Source organism: Salvia hispanica, chromosome 6 (assembly GCF_029641045.1).
Source record: "Salvia hispanica isolate PSC_SH4W2 chromosome 6, Shi_PSC_v1, whole genome shotgun sequence".
NCBI lineage: Eukaryota > Viridiplantae > Streptophyta > Magnoliopsida > Lamiales > Lamiaceae > Salvia > Salvia hispanica.
This window is the reverse complement of record NC_142697.1, coordinates 605234-627610: the sequence shown is the minus strand read 5'-3', so window position 1 is coordinate 627610 and position 22377 is coordinate 605234. Positions and strand designations below refer to the sequence as shown.

The following is a 22377-nucleotide window of genomic DNA, read 5'->3' as shown; positions in this document are numbered from 1 at the left end:
TCTATGCATACACCATTCAAACTGTACAAAACTGCTTTGGTCTTCTGTTTCTAAGGAGAAACTACAAGTATGGTACAGTGATACACATTTACATTTACATTTGCAGGTTCTTGCCCATTTCCATTCCAATATCCGAAAACTCAGATTCTAACATTTCTTGCTCTTCTTGTTGCTCCAGAGTTTCATAGAGAGGAGAATTCCTGGTTTCGGGGAGCCACAAGCTCATAAAGCCACTGATTATGGACAGAACCCCAAATACGGGGAAAGAAAGAGACGGGCTCGATCTCCCAAACACAACCAGCAGGGGAGAAATCGAGGCCCCCAGCATCATTGACTGCCTCAACATGGAAACACGGAAGTTCCTCACGTTTGTAGGGAACAGCTCCACGCAGGAGATGTACAGCACATCAAATGCAGTCGAAACTGCCATGAAACCAACTGCCTCGATCATCAGTTGAGGTAAGCTTCCTCTTTTCCTTGATGATATCTCGTTTCCATGCTTGTCTCCTGTTCTTGAGAAAATCATGCAGAGGATGCAAGAAATTCCGGTGAGAAACGCCGAGGCAGAGAAGAGCAGGCGGCGGTTTGTGAAGGCGAGCATCACACTGCCTATGAAAACAGCTGGGATCTCCATCATCGCGTTTATGGCAACAGTAAAGTACAGGTTGAAGTTAAGGTTTTCAACGTTGAGCTGAACACCATAGTAAACGAAACCAATCCCAAAACCTGTGAGCATAACCATTGTCATCCTTCTCACAGCCCATCTAGTATTCCACAGTCTCTCAATAGGTGAGGCTTTATTTTCTCCTTTGCCTGAGACCATTTTCTCATTCATAGACGATGGCTCCCGGAGACTTAGATTCGGGGGCAACTCTCTTCTATTGATTCTAGCACACCTCCTCAACACATCAAGAGCTTCTTCACTTCTTCCCCTCACGAGTAGCCACCTCGGAGACTCTGCTACAAAGGGCATTAGTATAAAGACTGAGTAAACGAGTGGAAGGATTGAAATAATCCTGTACAAACTTCTTCAACAAGTTCTGGTCGGATAAGCAATCAGGGGGATAGACAGAAACCCCGCTGCAAAGAAGAGCCAACTTGACCGCGCCATTTCCGGCCAATGGCTTCTGTCGAGAGCATCAGGCAGCATATACCGATGCCTGCTCTGGAGAAGCCGTTTGCACAACGGAGAAGAGAGTAAATCCATATATTTGGGGAGAAGGAAGTTAGGAAAATGGTAGCAGCGGTTAGGAGACATGAAGCAAGCACTGCTCTTTTCCGCCCTAAGCATCCATCCGCCAAGCGGCCAAACACTGCAGAGCCTGTTAACACGTACGGTCAAACTCATTCAGAAAAACTGGTTAAAAAGACCTTTTCTTCATGCATGATGCCTTAACATTATTAACTCCCATTTATGCAAAGTTTAATATTCTTTCCGTCTCTTTTTAGCAGTGAGACAAATAACAAGTGGGTAAAAGGAGGAAACCTATGAGGGAACCAAGGAAGTAAACCGACGTTGGCAGAGCAGCGAGAAATCTACGGTCACACACGAGCCCCCATTCAGCAATGGTGGAGCTTGTAGCTTGTACTCCCACCACTCCACTCCCAAGTCCCCGGCTTCAACCCACAACAGAAGCAGCCGTTGTGCCACCACATTCGCGGCCAATGCACCGCCATGACTGTGGTTGAGCATCTGTGAAGATGGTGACAAGGGTGCAGTGGGAATCGAATATCCTAGCCAGGGACACCAAGATTACCTGCACAAGCTGCGAGAATCCGAACGACCCCACATATTCCTCCACCACCTCATCCACTGTAAGCTGCAGCTTAGGCCATCCGCATCCCTGTCTCTTATCCGTCTCTTAACCGTCTCATCTCTTCACTATTCATGGACCCCACTGTACTTTTCAGCTCATCTCTTAACTAAGAGACATCACATGCATCCCTCCATCTCTTAACCATATCATCCCTTAACTATTCATTCAATTTCATTTTTTATTTTTATTTCCAACAAATTCAATTAATAAAAACACACTTCATTAAATAAAATAAAATTACAATTTAAATACCTAAAAAAATAAAAAAGATATAATTTAAAAAACTAGAAATTACAAATTGCACACTTAAATTCAAATAAAAAAAATGGAGGCAAAGAAGCAGAAGAAGGAGTTCTTAGTGACGATCATCTAACGGTTGCCAAATTTTGCCCAAATGTACTCCATTAGATCCTCCTGGAGTTGGGCATGGGCGGTAGAATCACGTGTCTTTGCCCGAATAGACAACCGCTCTTGCAAAGACGGATGCACTCCTATTCGAGGCGGACTACTTGCGGTTGAGCTTCCCGGGGTTTCAGGATCGAACCAATTTCCCGCCTCAGGTCCTTCGTCGGCGACAATCATGTTGTGCAAGATTATGCACGTATACATGATGTCGACCATATTCTCCATAAACCACTGTCGAGCCGGGGTTTTGATAATGTTGAATCAAGCTTGGAGAACCCCGAACGCTCTCTTCACATCCTTGCGAGCAACCTCTTGCTTCTGCGCAAAAAGAGACTGCTTTTCGTTCGCAGGCCTGTTGAACGTCTTCACGAAGGTTGGCCATTTCGGATAGATGTCGTCGGCAAGATAGTACCCCATTTTATACCGGCTATTGTTAGTGATGAAGTTGATGTCAGTGCTTTACCATTCAGAATATTGCTGAAGATGTCGAAATTGTTGAGCACGCTGACGTCGTTGTTCGAGCCGGGGACCCTGAAATACGCATGCCAAATCCATAGCCGGTAGTCGGCGACGGCCTCGAGTATAACGGTGGGGTGGGTGCCTTTGTGGCCGCTCGTTTATGACCCCCTCAACGCCACAGGGCAATTCTTCCATTGTCAATGCATGCAATCGACACTCCCGAGCATCCCGGGGAATCCGTGCACTTGTTCGTGAAGTTGGAGCAGAAACTGACAATCTGCGGTGGTTGGCTTCTTCAGAAATTCGTCGGTGAAGGCTGCCCGGACTCCTTTGCAGAAGTTCAACAAACAAAGTCTCCCAGTGAATTCTCCGACGTGCAGGTATTCGTCGAACGAATTCGTCGTTTGTCCAGTAGCAAGCTGACGGATCGCTGCAGTACATTTCTGGAGCGTCGTATGGCTAGGACGGCCAACAACGTCGAACCCTTCTCTGAAGTACTCTTCCCCTGCCGCCAATGTACTCGCGATATACAAAAATAGTGCGCGTGACATACGGAAACGGCGACGGAAGTAGATATCTCCTCATACCGGGTTCCGACTGAAGTAATCACGTTCCAACCTTGCGGCGGCATCCTCCCGGTTACGATGGATGTAAGTCCGGGGTCGCCTTTGAGGAGGCGCGGCGGCTTCCTCCTCCCTACGTCGATCTTCTTCCAGCGATTCTTCCATTATTCGACGCATTTGCTCAAATGGGTCCATAATGGATTAAATTTGGGAGAAGAAAAAAGTAAATGAATGATTTTATAGAAGTGATTGGAGAGGAAAGAAAGAGAGATGAGAGAATAATAGATGTGTGTAAAATGGAGAATGAGAAGAGTATTTATAGAATTAAAAAAAATAAAAATTTTAAAATATGACCGTTGAACGGTCATATTACCGTTTTTTTTTCGAAAAATTGATTTGTTTTTAAAAAAAATGAATTATGACGTCATAATTCGGACGCCCACTCGCGGGCCGGCGAGTGGGCGTCACGCCATCCACCAGTGCGCGCCATGTGGCGCCGCGCGCGTGTCTCGCTAGCTCGAGGCCGGCCTCTCCGGGACGAGTCACGCATCGAGACGACTCGTCTCTTCGGGACGAGATGCATCCCGCATCGCCGTCTCGATGCTGTCTCGTCTCGTCGAGACGAGACCGAGACAGCATCGCGCAGCGATGCGGATGCCCTTACTCCCTACTCCATTTTTCTCTCCCACAAGTTGCTGTTTTTCCTCATCCATTTCAGACAAGAATGTGAGGCCGTGTCAGTGTTGTCTAATTCTTGAAAATAGCCCTTTTTATACACTGAGAAAACAAACAGTGATGAAAAGGATGGACACCAGTGACTATTGTTTGCATTAAGTTTGGAGTTTGGATCACATTATGGCTAATGTTGGTTGGTTTCTTGACGTGTTATGCCACTAAGAAAAGATAGCATTTTTATTCCTTGAAGGTGGCAATCTGAGTAAGGCAGAACTAGATTGGATTATTATTATACTTCTAATCTAATCATTTTGCCTTAATAATCAGTGACATAGAACTGCATTATTAAACATTAATTAACTTGTGCCTCCAATTCAAGGTTTAATGCATCCAATCAAAATTTCTACTGCGTTTGATGAGATAAAAAATGTATTGTGCTGTTGTAGTGGGAACAGAATTATTCCCACTAGTACAAGATGCTGATCCTATATTCTCACACACTATATATAATCAAGTATTTAATTTGATTTAGCAAAAGATATAAATTAGCTTATTTTGAATTGTGATGCAACTTGAAACGAGTTATACATTTTTATGGATGCGCATGCATGCGAAGAAAGAAAGTTACATATCCCCTTATGGTTACGCTTTGTTTTGTTTTTTCCTCTCATATTTATGCAGTTAGAGTATGATATTATCATTGTACATTACACATAGATGCATGTGGCTCGATTAACATTTAAAGAGATTATGATTGCGAATAATATCAATTTTCAACATAAACAAATTCATTTATAAAGTACTTAATAAATAATTTGCCCACTTTGAGTTTGTTGCCCATCATTTCAACAACAACAATTTAAAGAACCAAATATTGATGCCAGCAATATACCAAAAATATTCTTATTAATTACAAGAAAACTTTGTTTCAGTGAAACAGAAAAAAAAATCCAACTAATGTTGTTTGTATCTACAAATTTGGTTAAATCTCCGCCATCCGAAAAATAGCAGTTATCTGTTTATGTTTTCTTTTTCTCATATTGGCGATGTCGTTTAGCATTATAAAACAATGATGCATGCATGCTTGGTGGAAACCCCTGCATGATGGAGACTACCACCTTACATACATATGTCATATGTGGGCATCATATTTTTAAAACTTTTAAAAGCAACTAATTAAAAACAAATTATCACATAATGCTTTTTCTTGCAAACTATGCCTTACTTTATTCAATGTACTAGTAGTTATAGTTGTGACATCCATACAAATTTAGAAGAAAAATGGATTGAGAAAAAGTACTGATGGTTTCCATTCCATTTTCTCTTCTACTTTCAGACTTGCTCAACATTAAGGGACCTATTTTTCAAGACATGATGTGTGTTAGTGTTAGGACAGAATACTTGTGTATTTGATCAAGAAACAAGGTGTATATGTATAATTCTAAAATGTAAGAAAAAATAAACCTTGTAGTGATCATTGCAACAAGAGGCAAAACTGTACACATCTCCAAGTTTAGATAGTTTTATAGTAAGACGAAGAGTATTCGGATAAAGATTTTAGATGTGAATTCTTGAACTAGTTGTTACCCAGAGCAGTATATCCAATGGTTCCTGGGATTGCAAGTGAGCTGGACTGGCCTGAAACTTCTCTTGCTCCGAACATGGGAACTACTCAGGCTAGACCAAAATCACCAACACGAGCAGTCATGTCGCTATCAAGAAGGACGTTATGTGGCTTGAGTTAACAGTGAGCAGCAGGTGTTTGGCATTGGTGATGAAGATAATACAGTGAGCAGCAGGTGTTTGGCATTGGTGATGAAGATAATGCAGTGCAGCAGCTACATCTATTAAAATGTTGATCCTTTGAAGAAAGTTCAACTTAGGTGTGTTTTCTTGAGGGTTTAGCCATTTGTCTAAGCTCCCATTTGACATAAACTGATACACGAGTGCTTTGAAATCGTTTCCATGGAAATCATTGCTTGAACAAGCAGTTATCACCTTGGCAAGGTTGTTGTGTCTGACGCTCTTCAAGGCTTGGCACTCCATCTGAAGTTAAGAACCCTAACTGCAACAACTGTTCCATCCGAACCCAGAGTGCCCTTGTAAACACTCCAGAAACTGCCTGACCCAATGAGCTTCTGTGATGAGAAACAGTTGGTAGCATTCAGCAGTTCTTGGCAGGATATCTTGGGGAAGAAGTTCACAGGCCCGGATTCTGAATCCGGTGACCTCTACAGTCTCCTTTGTTTCCAGTAAATCAGGAGAAGAAGCAACGATAGAGCAGCAAAGGATGGAGGCAAGACGATTATCAAGATAGGTATTAATGTTTTTAGTCCTTGTTTTCTTCGGATTTTTGGAGGTTCTTGCTGAGGGCATGCCAGTAACTGAAACTACTGAGGTATTCCACTGCAAAGCCTAGAGTTTTTGCGAACATTCACTGTGCTACAATTTTCAAACACACCCGTGGAAGGGACTCACCCTCAAGGTTGTTTAAGGACAGATTTAAGGAGATGAAAGAGGAGTTTTGTCAAGAAACTTGGATTATCCCTCAAAGATTGTTGTTTGAGAAGTCTTAGTAGTTGAGGAGACTCAAATGAGCTTAATTTGGAATCCTCCCCTCAAATGAATATCCTTGAAAGCAGATAATGTTCAATTCCAAACAGCTGCCTATGCTGTATGAAATCTGACCAGAAAATCTGTTGTAAGAGATCAGTTCTAACAAGATGGCTCATGTTTCCTACATTTTCAGGCAGGGGACCAATGAGGGAGTTGTACGACACATTAAATGACAGAATGCTTGGCATGCCACTGATTTCTTGAGGAATGATCCCTGTCAGATTGTTCCTTGCGATATCAATAAAGAATAGTTGATTACAATTTGCTAAGGATGATGGTATGCCTCCTTCTAACATGTTGTCAAACAAAAACAGTCACAGCAGGCTTGTGATGTTTCCAATGGATTACGTGATCTTTCCTGTCAGCCATTTAGACCCAGAACGAGCTTTCCTACGCTCGGAAGCATCCCAAACGAGTCAGGAATGGTTACGTTGAGATCATTTTAGAACATATAGAGTGTACTCTAGCTCACAAGATTTGATATCTCTCTCGGTATGCTTCCATGGATAATATTGGAATGTAGATAGAGTGTGTTCAACTTAGCTGAAAAATTGGCTATAGAGAGAGGCAAGATTCCTCCAAACTGGTCTTCACCTAAATGAAGAGTTCAAAGTTGCTACAGTTTTGTCCAGATCTTTTCTTGTCCTAATCTAAGATTGTTGGAGCCTATAAAAAATGTTAGTAGATTAAGCTGCCTAAGTTCAGAGGTACTGTCCCGAGGAAGTTATTGCTGCTCAGCTCAACGCTCTCAAATTTTGAAGCATTAGGGAACAAATCAGGAAGAGGGCCGATGAAGAAATTGTTAGCTAACCACAACTTACTGAGATTGGGGAAGGCAAATATCATTCCTCGAGTTACCAGTCAAGTTGTTGAAGGTGAGGGCTAAAAAGTCGAGCGTGGTGAGGTTATAGAGTGAAGGATGGAATTCACCGGTGAGGTAATTTACAGGAAACCTCAAAGTTTTGAGGTATTTCAACATGGATATTGTGCTAGGAACCTCACCATTCAAGTAGTTGTAAGACATCTATCTCAAACATGGATGTTAAGTTTCCAAAAGAAGATGGGATTGTACCTTTTAGATTGTTGATGCCAAGGTGCAGCCTGAGAAGCTCATGAAGTGATCCTAGTTCAGTTAGAACGGTCCCTATCAAGTAGTTTGGAACAGTTAGAAAGGCCGTCTGGGATTCGCCCTCCGAGAAGATTGTTGCTCACATTCAAGATTTAAAGTCTTTCAAGATTTTCCAGCCCTGCGGGAATCACTCCTTGGAATGAGTTTGCTGAGAGATCAAGAATGGTAATGAAGGAAAGGTTTCCCAGTTGGGGAGCTATGGTCCCAGCTAAGCTGAGTCGTGTGAGATTCAAACCCCTGAACCTTTGGAGCTTTGGACCACATGCAACCCCGGTCCAGTTGTGAAAATGGGAAGAGTCATCCCAGGAGGCTAAGGACGTGAGGGGATCTGTGGTTATGAGGGACTTGAATGCGATCAGTGCTTGTTTATCGGCCTTGTTGCTGGGGTATCTGTAGCTGATGAACAGTCTGGAGACGTGTGTGTGTGTGTGTGTTTTGTCTTGTTTGTAGGGTGATTCTTGATGGCTAAAGTTTAGAGTAATGAAGTTTTGCTAGGGAAATAGTAATACTTGGAACTAAAACAAGTTTTCTTATCACGCATCTTTAAGGGTGGAAATGTACCACAATAGATCAAATAAAAAAATGTTGTAGGCTCAATATTAAATGAAGTAACATTGAAAATGACTTCACTGATTAGAATTACAACCAAATCCTTCTGCAAATTTCAAATATGACTAATTTTTTTGATGCAACAATTGACTTGAATTAGGATTGCATGATATCAACCTCAATGTAGAGAACAAAATTCCTGCGTAGATCTATCAAACCAGCACTAAACAGGCATGCAAAACTAGGAAAAAATTTTAGAAAAAACTTCTCTCTTCCAATTTAACATGATATTTTACAGTGCAGAAAATATTCAACTAACACTTGGGCATCATGATTCCTCAACAGGTGATTACTTCTCTAGTGATACAGTTCGCAATCAAAAAATGCACAGGTCAGCCACATACTCCTCGTTTAAGGGGAAGAAAACCCCCCACACTGTTGCCTCTCAAGAATTTGTCTCGGCAGCAAAACATGTTTCAGAGCTCGCGCAGTTGAGGCACTAGTTTGCCTGGTGGTCCAAGAAAAGTCTCAATTTGTGTAGGAGGAGCTCTTGAGTTCCATAAAGCGGTTTACTGCTAATGATCCATTCCTTCTCAAGAAGCCCTGCTTTCCCACAGCTCAGCATCTCATTCTGAAAAGCAGATGCAATGCAGTATATTGAAGTTTTCAGGAGATCAGCCATTGAATAAGCTTCTGCATACAGAGGGCTCCCTCTTATTTCCCCCATTGCACCTGCTGTTGACTCCCTTCTGCCAGTGTTGACAGTAAGTGAGTGCAACATGCAATAATCATGCCTTTCTTATAACATGTTGAAACAAATGCTCTCTTCACAGTTCACTCTAAAGGAAAACAATGAGGACTATAAATAAAACAATATAACTGGCTTTCTTATCAGGAAAACAAATCATCAAGCATCACTGCATCAACAGATAAGAAAGTACTTGCCGAATAGTCCTTTTTGGGAACATTTTTGTGATACCAAAAATTAGGAAGGTACTATGGCAAGAAACTGAAGATATGAAATTAAAAATATAATGTTTCAAATAATTTCAACTTCAGATTCTTATTTCTCAGTCTATCTATCAGCAACAGTACCATAAGTCCTTAACCCATTCACACAAATACTAAAACTTTGGCTATGCGTGGAAGAAACTAATCACACTTCCCAAGCATCAAGAAAGATAGCAAATTCAAGAAAATGGCCTCATTCCTTTACAAGAAAACTTCCAGATACAAAATAAAGACTTCCTTGAACCACCATGGAGTGAGTGACCATACAAAATACATATAACTTGAAACAGTATATGTGATTAAAATGAATTTCTAAAAGAGATAACCAAAAGATATAGGCAATATAAATATGGAAAGATGAAAAAAAATGTTTTAACTAATAGTCTAAAACACAAAAGGATAAAAATCACGGAAAGAAAAACAGTAGAACCAAAATATATGAGTTGATGAAATGAGGAAGAATAAGCCAGAGAAAAGTGAGATGATGGCAAGTCCTCACACAGTTAGGGGCCATAACCAATTAAATAATCACTTTGACGTGATGTGATCCTGATGTCATACCTGTGCATCAAAAAATGAGACATTGAGTTTCAGAACAGCAAGCCGTTCCGTTGGTTAAGTTAACTGGTCAGATAGTTGCATCGACTTATCAGCTGAAGAGCACTCTAGACCTTCAGCTAGTTTCTGGGTGAAGTGTTCCAGAGGCCGTAGGCAAGCAGCTACAACTCTTCTATAAGTCTCACCAGTCTCCTCAAAGAAGGCATGAATCAACACTATTCTCACACACCATGCAGAGATCAAGATAAGCAAGATACTGCAAAAGTGAATTAGGGGTGCTTTCTTCAATTGTGGCCAGGAGCGGCTCACTTGGATTTGTTTCTGCTGCTGCTGATCCTTTTGGGGGCGCAAATACAAATCTCTTGGTATGTAGAACCTACATAGTGATCAAAATGGAGTACATAAAATTCTTGAAAACTGAAAACGTGTTAAACTGTGAACAAAAGTTTTAGGAGAAACAATCAGTTAAATGAGAAACCTGATGCAGATGGTGGCTTAGTTCCCAGCAAAGAACTACTACAAAACTCCCAAGATAAAACACAACCTGCTCGACAACGAACTTTCCAACTGAACCTTGACTCTTGTACTCATTAGGCAAAAAAAAGATAGTATCCCAGATAGTGCAAAGCCAACAACAGAAAACCTTAAAGCCCTTCTAATAGACAAGGGAAGCCCCATTTTGTAGCTGAAGAACGGAGGGCACTGTTCATCCAATTAGCTTTAATCAGTACAGCAAAATAAGAAACAACGAAATTGCAGTTTATCACGACTTTCATAATAATACAGGACTACAGGCTCGTTATCATACCATCCTCTTAATCTACATTAACCAATAATCTCAATAACTGAAGTAAATTCTAGTCAATCAGCACTGTATAATTCCACATAAACACAACAATCTAAAAATTGACTTAGTTCAGAAGGCTTGAAGAACTAATCACCTGAATTATCGGAAACCTGAAAACCCACCGTTGCTTATACACATAATGCAAGCCATAAATCAATCCGACTACGAAACCCCTAAACCCCAAAACACCAACCCTAATCTAACCCGAATCAGCATCTTAATAAGCATCACAACCCCAGCAAACAGAAATCGCCGAAACCGCGCCGGCCACAGCACAGAGGCACACAAACAGAACGAAGCTCAACGACACTCTGACCCTGGTCCTCAGCAAGCTCTGCTCGCCTCCGGAAATAAAAATTAGGCGAATAAACGAAAGCGAGATTTCGAGAGGGGTGGCGAACTGCAGAGGATGCGGAGAAGAAAAGAGGGAGACGGAGAATACGAAGAGAGACAAATGGAAGCCAAGGAAGTAGAGTAGGGATAGAAAAATGGGGGAAAATGGGTATTTGGTAAAGAGGGAAAGAAGAAGGGTTTTGGAGAGGAAGAGTATGAGGGTTGATTGGAGCCATTGCCAAATTAAGAAGCTGAGGAAGCGGTGCCTGATGATGGAGGAGAGAGCTCCACCGCCGCCGCCGTCCTTCTCTTTGAAGAGAGTGCGGTGGATGGCGGCGGAGATTGACATTCCAGCTATTCACTTTGTTCACTCGTCCCAGTTTTCCATTTTATCTCATTTCACTTTTGCAAATTTTTAAACCTCATATTCCACTGACTCATTCTTACTCACATTTTATTATAAAATTAATATATAAAGGTAGGACCCACGTTCTACTAACTTTTTCAACCCACTTTTCATTACAATTCTTAAAACTCGTGTCCAGTCAAAATGACCCGAATTATCTGGAACGGAGGTAGTAAGTCATTTTCTTTCAAAGGGAAATCTTTTTTAGTATACTAACTATCCCAAATGACCAAATTTGGTCCGTAACATTTCATAATATCTCTTGAGGTACATCAACTATAAGATATAATTAATTCAACTACATTTTAGTTATTTCCAATATTTTCATGACCAAAGTATTCTTAGGCTATGAATGGCATTTCAATTTATTTATCCTTTCATTTTCATTAAAGTATGTAATTTAAATAGTTGATGTACCAAAAAAAATATGTTCCCTCTACTTTTAGTTTCAAAATAAAAATATCTTAATGATATTAATATTTTATTACTACTATTAATTATCTACGTTTAGTTTTACTTATTTGTAGGAGTAATATTTTAAATCATTGTACTATATTTAATATTAATAATGAAATAACTTAGGTATAAATATATGTGAACATTATACTTATACAATATATGTATATAAATGTAGTTCTGTTTATTAGATAGAATATTAATTTTTCAATCTTAAAGCTATACATAGAAGAATATGTTATTTTTAAGTGCAATACAAAATTATAAAAATAAATTAAAATTTATTAACATAAACAGGATCTTAATAATTCAAAGAGCTACGTTTTATTTTTTTTTACTTTATTAAATTTTTATTTCAATGTAGTACTCCATATATTATATATTAAGATTAACATAAATTTTCAGTTTAATAAAATTATTAGATTTATTAAAAATAAAATATTTATCTTAATTTTATCTAAATAATTGAGAATTTTTCAATCTTAAAGCTATACATAGGAGAATATCTTATTTTTAAGTGCAATACAAAATTGACAATTAAAAATAAATTAAACTTCTTTAACATACACAGAATTTTAAATAATTCAAAGAGCTAAGTTTAAATTTCTTTACTTTATTAAAAAAAATTTCAATGTAGTATATATTATATATTATGATTAACTTAAATTTTTAGTTTAATAAAAGTACGATAAAATAAAATATTTATCTTAACTTTATCTAAATAATTGAGGATGTAACCATATAAAATTATTAACTAGCACTAGAAAGCAATATCATAATATTCAAATAAGGCATGGTATATATTAATAATAATAGTATAAGAAACTATTATTTAACTTAATCACAAATAAATTAGAAGAAAGTGGATAAATAAAGAAAGAAGTATACTTTAATGAAAATGAGAGAATAAATAGATTGAATTGTCTTTCATAGCCTTAAGGGTACTTTGGTCATGAAAATATTGAAAATAGCAAAAAAGTAGTTAAATTGATATTAACTTATAGTTGATGTACCTCAAAAGATATTATTAAATGTTATGGACCAAATTTGCTCATATGAGATAGTTGGTGTACTAAAAAGATGTTCCCTCTTTTCTTTATTATATAAAAAAAATTATTATTCCTACTTTACCATTTATTTTATTTTTTCTTATTTAAATTATTTTATTTATTATAATTAAAAATATATTTAAAGAAAAAAATAAATATAAAGATAAAGAGAAATAACTTACCATTTATAACTATTATATTTATTTTTTTTATTTGTTAGTAGTTTTTTTTTTAATATTTGGTATTCCATGTGACAATTGTTCAAACTTGTTTGATGGCAAACCTGTTTAATTAAATAGATTCAGAAATAAAATACCATTTAGAACAGTTAATCCTTTTAATGTAATCTTGATTCTTCTTTATGAAAGATGAAAAAAAGGCTAACACAACCGAATTGGTTGAGGAAAAGGAAATCCCAGCGACCAAGCACTCCTGCCCCCAAAAGCGGAGACCGAAGAACTGCTGCAAACCCTCCCTTTACTCAATGGATAGCGCTTATTCTCTTTCAATCAACAAAATGAGATGAGAAATGGGGGAGAAAGAAAAGAAAGAGAATAACTGTATTTAGAGCATCCGCAATGGTCGGCTAGCGATCGGCTAGCCGATTCGTCGCGCTAGCCGATCGGCTAGCCGAACCATTGCAATCGGCCAGAGCGAAATCGGCTAGCGCTTCGGCGTGGGCTGGCCGAAGCGCTGGCCGATCGGCTAGCCGCCATTGTGGCGGCCCGATTGGCCAGCGATCGGCCAGCGCCGATTTTTGATTTATTTTTTTTTTTAAATCATATATAAACGCGATTTTCGTTTTATTTTCATTTGCACCACTTGTTTTAACGAGTTTCTCTCTCTCTAACTTTCTGTACAAGAGCATCATCGAGCGATGAGTAACGCGGGTGGTAGCGGTAGTGGTAGTGGTGGGGATCCTGAGGAGTACGAACGGAGGATGAACGAGGCTATGGATGCCTACATGAACCGCGGGATGGAGCGGTACATGCGTATGGTGGAACAGCAGGCGATACATCGCCCTCCACGAGTTGTCCACCACCGAGCAGTGATTGATCGGGATCACGTAGCTGCACATCAGCGGCTGTACGACGACTACTTTGCAGAGAACCCGCGGTTTCCCGCCAACATGTTCCGACGGCGTTTTAGAATGCGCAGGGAGTTGTTTATGCGCATCGTTGGCGCATTAGAGCGCGATATCTGTGTTTCCGCTTCAGGCACGATGCGGCTAGCAGACCCGGCCACACCCCTATTCAAAAGTGCACGGCGGCAATCAGGCAGTTGGCCTACGGAGGCGCGGCAGACATGTGGGATGAGTACCTCCACATCGGTGAGTCGTCAGCCCTGAAATGTCTGAAGGAGTTCTGTGGGGGCGTGATCAGCATTTACGGTGAGCAGTACCTTTGAAGCCCTACTCCCGAAGATTGTCAGAATTTGATGCAGATGCACGGGGAGAAGCATGGGTTCCCCGGGATGTTAGGCAGCATAGATTGTATGCATTGGGAGTGGAAGAACTGTCCGACTGCCTGGAAGGGGGCTTACACGACCGGCTACAAGTCAAAGAACCCCACGATAATCCTCGAGGCCGTAGCTGATTACCGGCTGTGGATCTGGCATGCGTATTTTGGGGTAGCCGGGTCGAACAACGACCTCAACGTCCTGAACTCGTCTCCCCTCTTCAACGAGAAATGCCAGGGCGTCGGTCCAGCCGTCTCTTTTGTGGCCAACGGCAACCGGCATGATATGGGCTACTACTTGGCGGATGGGATATACCCTCGGTGGCCGGTCTTTGTGAAGACGATCCGACAAACAAGTGATGAAAAGAAGGCCTACTTTGCGCAACGACAGGAGTCGGCGCGCAAAGACGTGGAGCGCGCATTTGGTATGCTCCAGTCTCGATGGGCGGCAATTAAGGGTCCAACGCGTTTGTGGGATGTCGGATGCGTTTCCGAGATAATGTATGCCTGCATTATCCTGCACAACATGATCGTCGAAGACGAAGGCGTACAACTGACTAGTTGGGTCAGTGACGATGAAGCCGGTCCAAGCCACGGAACGGTCACCCCTAGTGTACGACAGGGGGTACCTCTCGATGAAGCCGGCCGCCTCAAGGAATTTGCCAACATGCGCCAAGTGGATGCTCATATTCAACTCCAAAAGGATATAATTGAAGAGTTGTGGGCACGGAGGATTGCACGGCGATAGTTTTTTTTTCTTTATTATGCATGTAATTTTTTTTATCTATGTAACTTTTTTAAATGCAATTAATGAATTTTTTCGTATATGTGTCGTAAATTTAATTCCGTATTTTAATCGTAATTTTAATTCCGTAAATGTAGTATATTTTGAATTGTTTTTATTGCGGCTGGCCTATAGCTGGCCTAAATCTGATGTGGCAGGTGGTTTTTTTAGTGTTGCTGACGTGGCAGGGGAGAGAATGGTTGGCCTATGGCTGACCTAAGCACCATTGCGGATGCTCTTATGATATCTATACATGCAAGATATTTCATTTTAGCAAATCATATCTACCAGACTACCACGACAAGACATTGAGCAAGCTAAATCACATTTATGTCACAATACAACTACACATGACATTGATCGCTAGACCACAAAAATCATATTCAATCAACTGCTCTAACCGCTTTTACTAACAAAATTAAAATTGAATAAATAATTAGTACTATATATAACTTCTATATACTAATGACTTAAAAAATGATTCTTATTAAATACTGGATGTTTGACAATTATCATTTTGGATTTTGGGCAAAATCAGTAAAATATTTGGAGTTAGCAATTTGCACCACAAAAACTGGATAACCATTTGTAGCTGAACTAGATTAGTAACAAAACTCCAACCAGTGTAATGGGGCACCATTAGGAGTAATAATTATTCAATGGCATTATTCTCTGGATGTCCACAAATATAAAAATAAATAAACAATGACGAATATTTAGTACATGGGATCATCCAACTCTCAGCTTAGCTCGAGAGAGCCACTAGATTGCCTCATTTAGATGCTATTCACTGTAAGAGAAACTTGGATTTTAAGATCTACTAGTATCACATCCGTGCGATGCACGAATTAATTTGATTTCATAAATATATTTATATTTAAAATTAATTACTTTTAAATACAATACAACTATATTATTTAAGATTTAAAAATCACAAACATGTAAAATAATTTAAATGTAAAACCCCAAAACATTAAATTTAACAAATTTGGAAATCAACCAAGTGCATACACATTTTAAGATAATGGTATGGAATCTGCATTATTTATAAAATTAATCAAAGTTCCAATGACTAATTTTTTATATCTAACACAAAACAACAATCATAATTTTATAACTTGAATACCATTTACATAAAAAAAAATTAAAACAAAGCAATAATCATCAATACTAAGGAGACTTTTTAATACACATTATTAACAGTGGAATCACAAATACAGTCAACCTCGTTGATACAAATTAAAATTTTCAAAAAAAATCAAACAATCTTTCTTACGTTCCAGCCAAAAAATATATATTGCTTGCTATAATTGCGCATGTAATTATTTCCAAGGTCAAGCCTAAAAATAATTACACACTAAATATACGTTCGCCGTAACTTACGCCTCAACCCTATTTCCCCCTTATTTGCGGTCAACTAACAATTCGATATCAAATTTTATTATCTTAGAAGACATGTTATATTAATATTTACATCTGTAACTGAAATGTAACTTAAATGAAGGAAAATGTTACATCTCAATACCAATTCTCGAAATAAACTACAAATCTCATACTTCAATAACAAAAGTTTTAATTTTATGCTTAAACAACATGTATTCAACACCACAGTTCACGTATTGTATATAATTCCTATAATGAGTTAATCAAATTTATCCAAGCCCAATTATAGAAAACCATAGAATAAAGAATAAAGGTTGTCGAAAGATGAAACAAAGAATAAAGGTTATTAGAAATTAAGTGATAAATGTCATAGAAATATGAAATAATGTAATGAGTGAGTGGATGTAAACTACGAATCTCATACTTACATAAAAAAGTTTTAATTTTATGCGTTAAGCAATTACCTCCAACACCACAATTCACATAGTGTATATAATTCCTGCAATTACATAAACAATGAGAGTTAATCAAATCTATCAAATCACGTTTATAGGAGACCGTAGAATATATTTATCGGAAGATGAAACCAAAGAATAAGGTTTATTTGAAATTCTGTGACAAATGCCATAGAAATAGCAAATAACGTAATGAATTTGTGGATTTAGAGCCACTACATGTCATAGATTTATAGTTGAAAAAAACATTTCACTTCTCCAATTATTTATAATTTGTTTTTCAAAACCGTTTATTTTTAATTAATGACATTATGATTGAAATTCAATAAGTTTTAATGTATACTAATATATACGTTAGTGAATATAGCTTTGACTGAATATAGCTTTTTAATTAATGACATTATACCTATAATATAACATAAATTTCTAGCAAATAATAAATGTCCACATCTTATAGTTGGAAAAAAACATTTAAATTATGATAATCAATCATAAATTTTATATATTAGCCACATCTTATATCATGTCCAAAACTCTTAAATATTCAAAATACAGCCCAAAACTCGGCTTTTATATTAGTATAGATATAGATTTTGAACCACAAATTACAATTTTTGCGATCAATGATCGACCAAAGAAAACTGATAAAATAATACTCCTTCCGTTACACTAAATATGCAACATTTACTTTTCGGCACGGGATTTTATGTAGTGTTGTTTTGTGAGTTATTGAAGAGAGAGTAAAATAAGACAGAAGAAAAAATAGCGAGAGTATTGTTTCCATTTATAGAAACGTTTCATTTTTAATGAGACAAACCAAAAAGAAAAACGTTTCAGTTCTAATGGGATAGAGGTATTACTTCTCAACAAAGCAAAATAAAATTTAAAAAAATTTGAAAACGATTTGGTTGGGAAAGAAAAGGTTTATCATCTTTATTTGAGGCATGTGATTAGAGGTAGGTGGTGGTTCAATATCTTCCACAAAAATCTTGTTATGTTAGATATAAAGATAAGAAGAGAGGGGGACATTCTTTCAAGAATTCAGAAAAAGATACGGGACATGGACACGTGGCAGGAACCCGTTTAATCTCAGCCACAAGAAATCTCAGTGCCCACAGCCAAAAGATCCAATCTTTTCCAACTCCTGCAAATTCTGGACAACTCCATTGCAAAGAATTTTACATTTTAATATTAGTAGTACTGGAGTATTAGTAGTTTAGATTAGATATATGTGGCAAAAATCAGCATAATCCTACGTGGCTATAGCTCCCCTCTGGTCCGATTTCTCTCAGTCGTCCTTCATATTTATACACCTTTGAGTCTGCAACTGTTCCTCTCTTTTTTTTCTCTCTCTCTCTAACTGTTATTATACCATACACAAATTTGGGAGGTGGTGATTTGAGTAGAAAAGCTCCAGTCTTTGTCTTTCTTGAATCAGTTCTTGTTTTTGCTATGGCTGCTGAAGTTAAGGTTGGTTAGTTTATTAGAGTCTCAAGTTTATTTGCTTTGCAAATGAATATATTAGTCTGCTTTGCTAAATATGGCTATGCAACTAAGTAACATATACACATTCAATTCCATCAAATAATATATTTTCTTGAACTCTTTTCTCAATACAGTCTGATTTGAGTTATATTCACCTATAGATTTCAATAATGGTCAGTGAAATGGATACTAATTAAATTATTAAAAAAATAATATACATTTTATTTTAAATGGGGTATTAGTAACAAACTATAATAACTCCTAAAAAGTTTACTTGGAAAATCTGTGTTAATTCTTTAAATGGAAAATGGGGTATCAGTAACAAGCTATAATAACTTCTGAAAGTTTGCTTAGTTAAAAGATTTTAACTAATGATGTATTTAATTTTTCAGGTATCGATGGCAAAGAGGTCTAAGAGCACTCCCAATGGTGCCGGCTAAAAGTCGGCGTTTTTTCGCAGTCTATCACCGAGTTATCGCCGACCAATGGGAGAGGTCGGCGATAATTCGCCGATTTTTCCTCCCGTTTTATCGCCAACCGGCGAAAAATCGCCGGATTATCGCCGAATTATCGCCGACCACTGTGGGCGTTAATTCAGCGATAAATATATTTTTTGTTTTTATTTTTTTAATTTCCCCCCTATAAATACACACCTTCTCTTCATTCTCTCCCCATCCTCATCCCTTTTCTCTCTTCATCCTCATCCTCATCCTCATCCCTTTTCTCTCCATTTATTCTCTCTCTCCATCTATATTTAATGAATTCTGAATCGTCTTCTCATTCTCGGTCCGACGAGGAGATATCTCATTCTTCGTCGTTGTAATGTTTACCCGTGTTTAATACAACGAACTTTATTACTATTATTTGTTTTGTCTTATAAATTAAATTAGCTAGCTTTATTATATACAAAAATAAAACAATTAAATTAGTGATGATATAAAAATGAAATGTTGAGTTAGGGAGAAATAAGGGAGAAACCATTGGAGCAGTTGGCTAAAAGTTGGCTAAAAACTGGGGATAAATTATGGTGCTGATGTGGCAGGAGTTAGGGAGAAATAAGGGAGGTTTTAGGAAAAGTGTTGGGAATGTTCTAAAGGAGTTTGGAATGGCTTGAAAGAATGAAATAAATACACAACGTAATAGGAGTAGTAAATAGTAAATATTGTACATAGAATAGTAGGAGTATATAAAAAGTAGGCCTTCAAGATAGCAAATAATAAGCCTGCCTCTACACAACTTTCCACAAAATAGCCGAAAATACTACAATCAAGCTATGTATATCTAACAGAATTTTATAATATTGACACAAAATTGTAATTAAAAAAAAACATAAAAATGAAGATAGTATAATGCACAGTTTCCCGCCAAAAGGGCAAAATTGGCATTTGAAAAAGTTTTGAAAAACTCTCACTTTATATATTGATATTGATAGATAGATGATAGATAGATTGGTAGATGGAAAATGATAAGTGATAATGGTCTCATAGCCAGATGTGTACAGTTTGGAGCTTTTATTTTGAGGGATGCCAAACACCCAAACCCACAATTAACTCATATTAATGCTGGTGGCGCCGCCGCCGGTTAAATTTTCCCGAAAGGAGTGACCGACTTGCCCTTCATTTCTTGTGTTGTTTTCGTGGCCGAGTATTTAATTTTACACACTTCACAAAAATGAGTAATGCAAAAATTAAACTGTGAAATGGTAACAGCAGGAGAAGAGTAGCAGCCTGCGCTATGTTAGCAATCTTGAGTGGTCGTTCAGACACAGATTCAGAAGCTTCATAGGATGGAGGGCGTAGATGCCTCAACCGAAGAAGAGGTGGAACATATCCCATACGCAGCATGGGTGCCACCAGAGAAGAGGATTCCCCGCCAGAAAGGGCGCCATCCCAAGCTGGAGCAAACGTGGCTGGAGGAGACTTAGTGTTATCCTCAGGCAGGGCGGGTGAGAGAACTTTCCTCGGACGCAGGAGCTCCAAATCCAGCAATGGAGGAATAGCAATCGAAGGGGGACTAGATGTTGCTTTCCTCCAGATTCGCAACATTGGATCTTCACGTTCATCCAAAGACATTGAAGAAATGGTAAGAGTTTCTTCTGGCTCTGCTGAAGGTTTGACAACCAAAGAAGCAACAAAATAATCAGTCAGCAACGCAGGGATTGAAGCACAAATACTCATTGGATAAGCCTTTGTACCTTCCGCAGCAATAAGATCAGGAAGAGCCGATCCTGCCCCTGCCCCTTCCAGAGGATGCAGAGCCAAATCCGCACCATCATCCTGTGCCTCCAAAGCATGGAGCATATGAGGCATTGCAGACGTCCTAGCTTCGTCTTCGTCGTCCACAGACCTCAGCTCAGGAAGAGCCGATGCCGCCGGAGATTCCTCTGACTCTAAATTACGAACATCACGTTCCTCCACAAACATTGAAGAAATGGTAACAGTTTCTTCTGGCTCTGCTGAAGGTTTGACAACCAAAGAAACAACAAAATAATCAGTCAGCAACGCAGGGATTGAAGCACAAATACTCATTGGATAAGCCTTTGTACCTTCCGCAGCAATAAGATCAGGAAGAGCCGATCCTGCCCCTGCCCCTTTGAGAGGATGCAGAGCCAAATCCGCACCATCTTCCTGTGCCTCCAAAGCATGGAGCACATGAGGCATTGGATACGTCCTAGCTTCGTCTTCGTCGTCCACAGGTCAGGAAGAGCCGATGCCGCCGGAGATTCCTCTGACTCTAAATTACGAACATCACGTTCTTCCACAAACATTGAAGAAATGGTAACAGTTTCTTCTGGCTCTGCTGAAGGTTTGACAACCAAAGAAGCAACAAAATAATCAGTCAGCAACGCAGGGATTGAAGCACAAATACTCATTGGATAAGCCTTTGTACCTTCCGCAACAATGTTAAATCATACTCCTTCTGTCCCCCATTAGGAGTCACACTTTGACCGGGCACGGGTTTTAAGAAATGTAAAGAAAAGTTGGTTGAAAAAGTTAGTGAAATGTAAGACCCATTTTTTTATATTGGTTTTTTATAATAAAATGTAAGTGAATTAAATTAGTGGAATGTGAGACCTACTTACTCTTTTTGGTAAAAATAAAGTGTGACTCTTAATTGAAGACGGACCGAAATGGAAAAGTGTAACGAAATCGGGGATACGGAGGGAGTAACACAAAGTAACCACGAAGCAAACAGAATATTGATTATTTAAAAGCTTCGAACCAGAAAAAATATGATGACATACATTCTAGAGTTTAGAGACAAGATATGACATTATACTACGAAAAGACAGTTCAGAGAGAAGGTTCTTCAGCATAGTAGTATAATGGAGGGCGTAGATGCCTCAAACGAAAGAGTGGTAGGACATATCCCAAAATAAAGAATTCCCCATCAAAGCCAGAAAGGCTGCCATCCCAAGCTGGAGCAAACGTTGCTGGAGGAGACTGCTTGACTGTAGGAGCCCGAGGGATATTGATAAGGCTAATTTCATGCATCGGTTATATGGTGAAAAGCGTTACATTTTGTTGGGTCTAACACGGTTTCTAAGCCAGGTGTGTGACAGAATCGCTAGATCAAGGAGATGCCGAAGGAAACCGTCTAGCGAAGGAATGAAGTAAAAATGAGCAGAATCTAAGGAAAAAGAAGGCTTGAAGAAGGGAGTCAATAGCTGAGGGCCGAAAAGTCTATCTATACCTCGCTGGGCCCCACTTTAACGCCTATAAATAGAAGAGCATGCAACACACAAGATATCACTCTTTTTCGCTCACTCTTAGCTCACGCACAACATACACTTGAGAAATGGGAGTTCTGGGGTAGTTTCGGTTCCGAAGGGGTAAATTCTTCAGTAAATTTTAGTCGTAACACCGTCCGCGTGAGGGCGAAGATACAATCTCTTTAATTTCAGTGTTTTTGCACTTTTTCCGTTCGAACTTCACTTTTG

At 38.7% G+C, this 22377-nt stretch overlaps 1 protein-coding gene, 1 long non-coding RNA gene and 3 pseudogenes across 7 annotated transcripts; 2 read left to right on the top strand and 3 right to left on the bottom strand.

Moving 5' to 3' along the window:
• LOC125205070 (beta-D-glucosyl crocetin beta-1,6-glucosyltransferase-like) overlaps positions 1 to 22377 on the top strand; it is a 45887-nt pseudogene that overhangs the window by 14479 nt on the left and 9031 nt on the right.
• LOC125205369 (organic cation/carnitine transporter 1-like) lies at positions 30 to 7559 on the bottom strand (annotated as a pseudogene). Its single transcript, XR_016132670.1, has 7 exons — positions 7357 to 7559; positions 6640 to 6763; positions 6047 to 6334; positions 5707 to 5965; positions 5507 to 5587; positions 1487 to 1861; positions 30 to 1322 (listed from the first exon to the last, which is right to left on the bottom strand). The product of XR_016132670.1 is annotated as an organic cation/carnitine transporter 1-like (transcript).
• LOC125205370 (uncharacterized) lies at positions 8713 to 11334 on the bottom strand (annotated as a pseudogene). The gene is made up of 5 exons (XR_016132668.1): positions 10724 to 11334; positions 10261 to 10484; positions 9786 to 10158; positions 9045 to 9052; positions 8713 to 8962 (listed from the first exon to the last, which is right to left on the bottom strand). The product of XR_016132668.1 is annotated as an uncharacterized LOC125205370 (transcript).
• Positions 17946 to 20958, top strand: LOC125205371 (uncharacterized). Of its 2 annotated transcripts, XR_016132979.1 has the most exons (4): positions 18016 to 18422; positions 18830 to 20519; positions 20593 to 20870; positions 20944 to 20958. It is a non-coding gene; the product is annotated as an uncharacterized LOC125205371 (long non-coding RNA). The 2 variants fall into 2 exon arrangements; XR_007173750.2 differs by lacking the exons at positions 20593 to 20870; positions 20944 to 20958 and having other exon boundaries at positions 17946 to 18422; positions 18830 to 19300.
• On the bottom strand, positions 20054 to 21097 carry LOC148922971 (uncharacterized). Of its 3 annotated transcripts, XM_089061905.1 has the most exons (3): positions 20983 to 21097; positions 20632 to 20889; positions 20054 to 20541 (listed from the first exon to the last, which is right to left on the bottom strand). In XM_089061905.1, the coding sequence occupies exons 1-3, from the start codon at positions 21095 to 21097 to the stop codon at positions 20054 to 20056; spliced, it is 861 nt and encodes a 286-aa protein (XP_088918031.1). The 3 variants fall into 3 exon arrangements, with proteins under 3 accessions (XP_088918031.1, XP_088918029.1, XP_088918030.1); XM_089061903.1 differs by having other exon boundaries at positions 20632 to 21097; XM_089061904.1 differs by having other exon boundaries at positions 20054 to 20538; positions 20632 to 21097.